Source organism: Zingiber officinale, chromosome 8A (genome assembly GCF_018446385.1).
Source record: "Zingiber officinale cultivar Zhangliang chromosome 8A, Zo_v1.1, whole genome shotgun sequence".
Classification (NCBI taxonomy): domain Eukaryota; kingdom Viridiplantae; phylum Streptophyta; class Magnoliopsida; order Zingiberales; family Zingiberaceae; genus Zingiber; species Zingiber officinale.
In genome coordinates, this window is record NC_056000.1 from 27,745,847 (window position 1) to 27,754,771 (window position 8,925).

Genomic DNA, 8,925 nt, shown 5'->3' on the forward strand with positions numbered 1-8,925 from the left:
ATATAGACCTCCCGGCCGATCGGCTCGGGGGCCTTCGGCTTCGAGCCTGTAGCTTGGATATAAACCTCCAGGCCGAACGGCTCGGGGGCCTTCGGCTTCGAGCCTGTGGCTCGGATATAAACCTCCCGTCCGAACGGCTCGGGGGCCTTCAGGACTAGTACAGATCATATAAATGACAGAACAAATAACAGAAAAACTGACCGTGGTCATGAGGATAGCAGAACTGTCACGCCCCAGAGGAGTCCCTGTCCGAAGAAATTTCGGCAACATCTCCCCTGTACGACGGACAATCTGAAACTTTCTACATACATAAATACCTCAGCCACAGGCGGCTGGAATAATAAAGCTGGAATCATAACAGTAATAAAAATGCAACAACCAAGCATCCACGTAATAAAATAGTAAACAAAACAATAAAATACGACTCAAAATCCACCCTACTCCACTACACTCGTAAAGCTCAAAACCGATTTTTAGGCAGGCATATAATAGAATAAAATCCAAATCATATCAAAGGTCCATCAAACGAAAGGATTTCAATATCCATATGAAAAATCCAAAACAAGACTAAAACAAAGTCCGATAGAGAAAAAAAATAACTAAAATAAAATAACAACTCACCCAGAGAGGACCCTCGCGTCTCTGTGGGGACTAGCGTTGGAACTCCCTCTGTGACATCAACGAAAATATCAATGATGGAGGCGGGGTGAGTCAGCAGTGCAGTTGATATGCAAGTAAAGAAATAACACCTAGCACTAATCGTGCGTCTGGTCTCGATAAAGATAAAGGTAACTACTGAACCAAGAAGAAGGCAGGAGAGAATCATGACTAACCGGACCGGTAAAGGACAAACGGTCGAAAGGTATAGAAGACACATGCGTATCGATCAGGTATCAAGCGCATATAAGTGCAACAAACACAAACATAAATAATAAATGCATCGTGCGTATGATGCGATGTCATGGTCACCACGGCCGGTCGGTAGACTCACAACGGTGGGACCGAGTGGGTAGAGTGTGACAGCAGACTCAAAGACACTACTCACGATGGTGATCGAGTGGACGGGATCTTTGTCGATGCATCGTCTGCTACCCCAAATCATAAATGGGGGAGCTTGATGCTCAACTCCCGGTACGCTATGGCGGGGAGGGATCTCTAACGTCTTACTGCTGCGTCACACTACCCGTGGCGGACCAGCGGAGCCGGAAGAGCAGACGTCTACCGCATGTCCCGCTACCCGTAAGGCGTCGCGGAGCGCGAACGGTGATGAAGCGGCAAAGTGCTCGACAATAAAGGAGCAATCACTCATCATGCAATCATGCGAATGGTGCATGTCACTAAACATGGTAATATACTAACTCAATCTCTGGACATATCATAATGTGCACCAAAGCGAATGAATCATATCAAGGTATCTGATTCTATAAGGTATCAAACCTAGGTCCTGACATGGTAAAATATGGTTATATCACTACCCATGAGCATGTGGAATCAGGTACATATTCATACAAGATGTAAACAAACAATCAATCAACAGGTAGCATGTATTGGGCAGTGATTAACCGAAACAAGTAAGAAACACAATTAATGCATCTTGTTAATTTAATTACTAAGCATATCAAAGACAATAAGTCAAAAGTACCCGCCTCCGATAAGAAAAGTCCAATCCGACTCCGAGATACTCGTCTCGTGTCAAAATCCTGTGTCACAATATTTAATTTAGTTAATTCTATCATGCCTTCATTAACTAAATCAAATCATAATTTCATTAATCAATTAGAGTTAAACTCATTAACCCTAACCCTTTTCACAACTACAATGGATTAGGTATCTCCAATTATCTACAATGAAAAAAAATCAAATTCCTCCACAATACCTCAACCACCGTTGCTGTTGCTGCTGAAGCAAGGGCTACTGGATGGGGTTGCTGCTGGAAGTCTTGAACAAACTAAAGCACACTTTACAAGTCGGACACTTCACTCTAAAATCACCACTCTGCTGTAAAGAAGAGAGTGGCACCGGTAATGGTGCACTAGGGCACAGCAGCAACACAGGGAAAAGAAATCTCCACCGACTGGTCCAAGCAAGGTCAAGCACTGAGATCACTAACATAGATCAAGCCATAATCCAAATTCCACATCACACAATACTACTCAAATTTCACCAATTAGGGTATAACACTCACCTCCCAGATCACTGCTAGGGCACTAGAGGTGTGACCACAGTGAAGAAGGTGTGGAGGCAGTGGCACGCAGAGGCAGTGGCGCAGAGATGAAGAAGTCGGCGTCGGCACGGTGCAGATGTGGAGCGGTCGTGAACACAAGGAGGAGAGCCGGCTCTCAGCGGTGTGCGGCGGTGGAGAGGCCGAACACAGAGAAGAATCGGCGCGTTGCCATGAACCCAACCCTCTAGGGCACGCGAGTTCGGCGGCTGGCGGCAGGAACTCAGGCTGCCGGCGGTTGAAAGAATTGTGCTAGGGCAGAAAAGAGGCCGAGAGCGAGGGTGTCCGGCGATGGCTCGTCGGACCAGAGGAGGAATCGAGAGAAGGGCGTCGGCGGCGTTGGGTGGCTAGGGCAGGCGGTCGGGCGGCGGTGCTAGGGCTCCGACAAGGAACCGGCTGCCGGCGTTCGGGAAGAAGAAACCGCCGGCGTCGGGCGCGAGAGAAGAAGAGAGGAACGGATTAGGGCTCGGCACAGTAACGAGGGAAAAAATATATAAATAAGGAAAAGAAAAGGAAAAAGGAAAAGAAAAAAAAATAAAACTTTTCCTTATTAAAACTGGGTAGCCTAAACAGGCTTTTCCGGACCCCGTTTTTATCCCCGTTAACTCGTCCGTACGAGCTCCGAAAAATTCCCGAAAAATATCCAAAAATTCCGGAAAAATTCCCTTATTAATATTCGTCATTTTTCCGGTATTTTACAAGAACTCTCCGGCGTCGTCCATCTTCACGTTCCAGATCAGGCGTGTTCCCACAGACGACGCCAATTTGTTCCTGTCTGGAAGCTGAGAAAACGAACCTGCCGGTGTGACGTGTCTGGAAGGTTGACCGCATCCCCATGACCCGGTTGATGATCTGTCCGCTGCGTTGACCAAGTCGTCTGAAGTCCTCCTCCGGTCCACTGTACCTGTATCCAGCGACCGTGTTCCCCCGGTCTCTGGTACCTCGATGCTCGAGGAGAATTCCACAGACGCATAAATATCCAGATAATAGTAAAATATTGAAATAAATGCAAAGAAGGTACGAGAACGTACCCTGGCCCAGGGGGGCGCCCTTAGATGGATGGGTGAGCTGGTCGGATACAGATCGAGTCGTAGCGGCCCGGACCAATACAGCGGCTCACAGGCCGGCACACGGCACGCAGACCGGATAATACAAATGACTAACAAGCATAATAGTGGTGCGAAGAATGAAATACACCGGCACGATGGCCGGATCCACATCGGTGGGCTGCCAAAGGCAGCTATGGCTGTGGTTTGGAGGTGGTATTCGCCGTGATCACCGGCACCCATCACGGGAAGTGCAGGCAGTAATGGCGGCTAGAGACGCCGGCTGCTGTTGGAAGAGGCAACACCGGAGGGGGAGGCGCTGACGGCCGTTGGAAGTCAGGGCCGGCGGAGGCACTCACTGCCGGCAGTATAGGAGAGGTGTCAATGGTCGCCGGTGGCAACGGCGGTGACATCCGCAGCCACTGGAGGTGGCCTGGGGCGACGACAAGGGTCGCCGGTGGCAATGCCATCAGCTGGCGCCTGCTGGAGGCGGCAGCGATTGCGGGAGAAGGCGGCAGCGGGTACGCCCGCTAGAGACGATAGATCCTCCATGGCATCGGCGTCGACGAGTGGAGAGGAGGGAGGAAGAAGTGGCTCGTCGGCAGCCATCCTCGAAGGAGGCGGCCATGGATGATGAAGGACCGGCTGCTCCTCTCCATGGCGGTGGAGGCCATCCTGCTACCGCAGGTGGTGGCGGCCTCCTCCTCCAAGAAAATCCCCCCCCTCCCCCTTTTTCCTTTTTCACGAACCGGCGGCCAAAATCCCTAAAACCCTCCCTCTTCGAAATGACGCCTCTGCCCCCTCTCTTCTCCCTAATCCCTTCTATGCCCTCACCTATCATCCGGATCAATCATCAAGGATAATTTTCAATCAAAAAATATCTTAAGAGTAATAGTAAAATTTCACTTATTCTTTTATCTCAAAATTAATAATATAAGTGGGGCCGATAATTAATAATACATAAAAAGATTGATAATTAAGGGTTCATAACAAGGAGATTTTTTTTATTACGGGGAGAACAATATTTTATATGTTTTATATGACAGATAATTTATTTGACACTAAAAAAACTCATATAGAGCTCACAGGATGTCCTAATATGTATAATTTATACTCCAAATTTAAATTTGGTGGGTAAATAAGAAAACGATCGTCTACTGTCATACCACAGACATGATATCGTGTTAAAATAATTAGGTAAAAAAAAATTAGAGTTCGAATTTCAGTAAAAATGAATATTTTGAACGTTAAATTGTATTTCAAATTTACTGGATAAGTAAATTATAAAAGACTAACTCCAAAATTTATCTAATACAACTTAATGAGATACATAGAAAGGTTATGCTATCGCATGCTCGTGACGACCGACGTGTCCTTTACCATGCAGGTTATTCACTTATTCTATTGAATCCAAAATGTACACACACCCACATGCTCCCACCTCTAAAAAGTTAATTATATTCTAAATTTTTATTTAAAAATAAAATAAAATAAAATTATCTAGCATAAATGCATAATACGTTACGAGCCCACAATCATCCAAGATAATAATAAATAGTGACATATTTATCACATGAATCCATGAGATCAAAATCATAGAACGAGCGATTTCATCTTTCGTTACATAATCCGTTACGTGACTATAAATTACAGTTTAAATATTGTATTATCGCATTGCATGCATCATGCATTCATGGATGGCACCATGGCAGCAATCTGCTTCCTCTCGTACAGCTACAAAAACTAAGTGCAATAGTAGTTAGACGCTAGTGCCGCCGTTGCCATTGGGCTGTTCTTCGGTTGAGATGGCCGGAGATCCTTTGTCGTCGCCGCCGTCGGCTGTTCTTGAAGAGATGACGATCAAGAAGACTTACGAACTTTCCGCTCACTCCATCTTCTACGCCAGGCCCGCCGCTGCCATCGATGCCCTGAAGCTGCTCGTCCTTGGGCCATGTTGCCCCTCCCCGCCACCACACTACATCCTCCGCGACGTCTCCCTCACCGCCCGCCCTGGCGAGCTCCTCGCCGTCGTCGGGCCCAGCGGCGCCGGGAAGTCCACCCTCCTCGATATCCTCGCCGCCTGCACCGCCCCCACCGCCGGTCATCTCCGTCTTAACTCCTCCCCTCTCCATTCTGCCTCCTTCCGCCGCCTCTCCGCCCACGTCCCCCAGCACGATGCCTCCCTCCCGCTCCTCACCGTCGCCGAGACCTTCGCCTTCGCCGCCCGCCTCCTACTCCCCCGGCTCTCCTCCTCCGCCACCGACACTGTCATCGCCTCCCTCCTCGCTGACCTACGCCTCTCCCACCTCGCCCGGACCCGCCTCTCCGGAAACCTCTCCGGCGGCGAACGCCGCCGCGTCTCCATCGGCCTCAGCCTCCTCCGCGACCCCGCCGTGCTGCTCCTCGACGAGCCCACCTCCGGCCTCGACAGCTCCTCTGCCCACCTGGTCCTCCAGTCGCTCCGCGGCGTCGCCGCCTCGCGCCGCACCACCGTCGTCCTCTCCATCCACCAGCCCAGCGCCCGCCTCCTCTCCTCCATTGATTCACTCCTCCTCCTCTCCAAGGGCTGCGTCATCCACCACGGTTCTCTCTCCGCCCTCGATCACTCCCTGCTCTCCTCCGGCTTCGCCGTGCCCACGCAGCTCAACCCCCTCGAATACGCCATGGAGGTACTCGATGAAATGCCCCACCCAACCACCACAGCCATCATAGCCCAGAAAGCCGCCTCCGCCAGGTTAAAGATCATCTCCAAGAGTCCCAAAGAAGAAGAAGAAGACGACGATGACATACCCGTGCATTATTCGAGTTCCCGCCTGCGAGAAGTCGCCACCCTCTACGGCCGCTGCTGGAAATTGGTGTACCGCACGAAGCAGCTCCTCCTGGCGAACACGCTGGAAGCCCTAATCGTCGGCATCCTCCTCGGGACAATCTACATCGACTTGGGCTTCAACGACGAGGGCGTCGTGAAGCGGCTCGGCCTTTTCGCCTTCACCCTCACCTTCCTCCTCTCCACCACCACCGAAACCCTCCCGATCTTCGTAGGCGAGCGCCCGATCCTCCTCCGGGAGACCTCCTCCGGCCTCTACCGCCTCTCCTCCCATCTCGTCGCCGGCACCCTCGTCTTCCTGCCCTACCTCCTCGCGATCTCCCTCCTCTACGCCGCCGCGGTCTACTTCCTAGCTGGGCTCTGCGCCTCCTGGGCCGCCTTCGCCGACTTCGTTCTGGTCGTCTGGGCGCTCGTCCTCACCGGCAACTCCTTCGTGCTGTTCGTGAGCGCGATGGCGCCGGACTACATCGCCGGGACGTCGCTGGTGACCCTGTCGCTGGCGGGCTTCTTCCTCTTCTCCGGCTACTTCATCTCGAAGGAGAGCATGCCCAGCTTCTGGGTGTTCGCGCACTACCTGTCGCCGTACAAGTACGGTCTGGACGCGCTGCTGGCGAACGAGTACAGCTGCCAGGCGCGCCGCTGCTTCGGGCGGTCTGGCGTGGAGATGGGCGGCGCGTGCCTGGTGACCGGCAGCGACGTGTTGCAACGCCGAGGGCTGAGCGGCAGCGAGGGGTGGGCCAACCTCCAGGTGTTGGCCGGCCTCTTTGTCTTCTACCGCGTCCTCTACTGGGCCGTCCTCTGCAGACGCGCGTCTTCTTCCTCTTAACTAGTAATTAATTAATTTTTGTTGGCTTGGATCATTAGATCCCATCGACGATCGATCAATTGTGTGTATTAATCAGCTCAACCTATAATAATTGATGCTCACTGTTTGTAATAATTTCTTCGCTTTCGTTCTCAACTACTGCAATTCCCGACGTTCGCCTCGCGTAGCTATCAATTATCCGCACTTCGTTTTCTGGATAAAGCAGCCGGGAACATATCTATAAAGTTAATTTCAGCGCATATTTTCGATCCATCGCATTCCAACGCTTCTTTTTCTCGGCATAAGTTCTTTCAGGTCCGATTAACAAAATAATTATAAAATAATTTAATGGCATACCCATTAGGACTGGAGGCTCATGAAAGCAATCTCCACCACGAGTTTGGAGCTGGGGCCCGATGCTAGCGAAGGAACAGTCGCGAGAGGAAACTGGTGGCTGGGAAGAGTTTGGACGTTGCGGCGTGGCTACTCGTCGTCTCGAAGTGGCAGCCGAGTGGGTGGTGGATATCAGTCACAGGAAGGGAGTGAGTTCACGGGTTCTTGGGCGTTTCCGCTCGCATGCACGTGATCTCCGCCTCCAGCGACGTCCTCCTGACCTCGCTCTGCCAAGCCGATGCGCCGTGCAATGCCACGCTGTCATGAATGAGAATCATTCCATTGCCAACTCAGCCCCACCGCCACCGTCATTTAGAACAAGATCTAGGAGCTCTGCTCCTGTAACCGGTGGATCTGACTGTTATAGAAAGTAGTTAATTTAATGAGCCAAGGAGGCGAGCTCTTCCTCGTTCTAACAGTGGCGAAAAAAAAAATGATGATATATATATTAAAAAAAGCAATGTTTTGTATGCTATCGATAGTATCAAAATTAAATTTTTTTAATTTTTTTCTCATACAATAATTTCTCTCTCTTTCTTTTTAAATTAAAATAATATTTTATCTTTTCTCTCCTATTATCACATGCAAAAAAATTATTGTGATAATGATGATATAACGTTGTAGCAGTTACTATGCAGTAGCTATTACAACTTATAACAGTTACTATGCAATAGTTGCAACAACTGAATAATAGCTGCTACAACGATACGTTAGTTACTACAACGATGCAGAAGCTGCTACAACGGTACAGAAGCTGTTACAACGGTGCAGAAGCTGTTACAACGGTGCAGAAACAACTACAACGGTGCAGTATCTACTACAACGGTGCAGTAACTGTTACAATATAATAGCTACACAATAACACTGCTACACGTTATAGCAGCAACTATACAGAAGCTGTTATAACGTGTAGTAGCTGCTACAATGTTGTAGTAGCTACATCACCTTTAAAAATTAACAGAACAGTGATTGTTGCATGCAATCGGATGAGAGAGAAACGAGAATTTTATAGTTGTTGCATGCAGATGAGAGAGAAAAGTTGTTGCATGCAGATGAGAGAGAGATTAAAAAAAATTTAGATTTTAACCGCGTCATATAGCCCACGTCGGATTTCGCTCACAGTCGCACACAAAGTGTAATTTAACATATCAAATCTCTCTCTCTCTATATATATATATATATTCTTTCTCCCTTTCCACCTTCTATTCAAAACTTCATCGAGTAAAATTTTATAAATTAAAATTTCCATCGCCACTCTCTCGCTCTCGCTCTTTCCTTTTTCATCGTCTGTCAGACCTCGTGCTCCTGTTGGAAAAATAAAGAAAAGACACTACAAACTAGTTGGCTTGTCGCTCTCTATCTCACCGCTCTCTCTCATTCTCGTCTCTTCCTTCATCGGTGTTTTTAATCTCACAATTGTTGTTGTGCTTACCACCTCTTTCCATTCTCGATCGTAAGGACGACACCTTTAATTCTTTCCATTTCATACACAATGATAATTAGTAAAATCTTTCAAATACATAGCGACTAAACCAGAACAAGAACAACAAAATGAGACATATTCTAGCCCTCCACTTCTTTCTCCTAATCCTCCAATCCTTCCACCGTATTCATCCACCAAATGCAGATTTGT

The 8,925-nt window shown here is 48.9% G+C and overlaps 1 protein-coding gene and 1 long non-coding RNA gene across 2 annotated transcripts; one reads left to right on the top strand and one right to left on the bottom strand.

The window, feature by feature from the left end:
• Positions 1 to 1,641: 1,641 nt before the first annotated feature.
• Positions 1,642 to 2,691, bottom strand: LOC122011458. The gene is made up of 3 exons (XR_006119950.1): positions 2,186 to 2,691; positions 1,877 to 2,096; positions 1,642 to 1,700 (listed from the first exon to the last, which is right to left on the bottom strand). It is a non-coding gene; the product is annotated as an uncharacterized LOC122011458 (long non-coding RNA).
• Positions 2,692 to 4,863: 2,172 nt separating this feature from the next.
• Positions 4,864 to 7,034, top strand: LOC122008173 (ABC transporter G family member 4-like). The gene has a single exon (XM_042563791.1). The coding sequence runs from the start codon at positions 5,073 to 5,075 to the stop codon at positions 6,918 to 6,920; it is 1,848 nt and encodes a 615-aa protein (XP_042419725.1). The 5' UTR covers positions 4,864 to 5,072; the 3' UTR covers positions 6,921 to 7,034.
• The last annotated feature ends 1,891 nt before the right edge of the window (positions 7,035 to 8,925 follow it).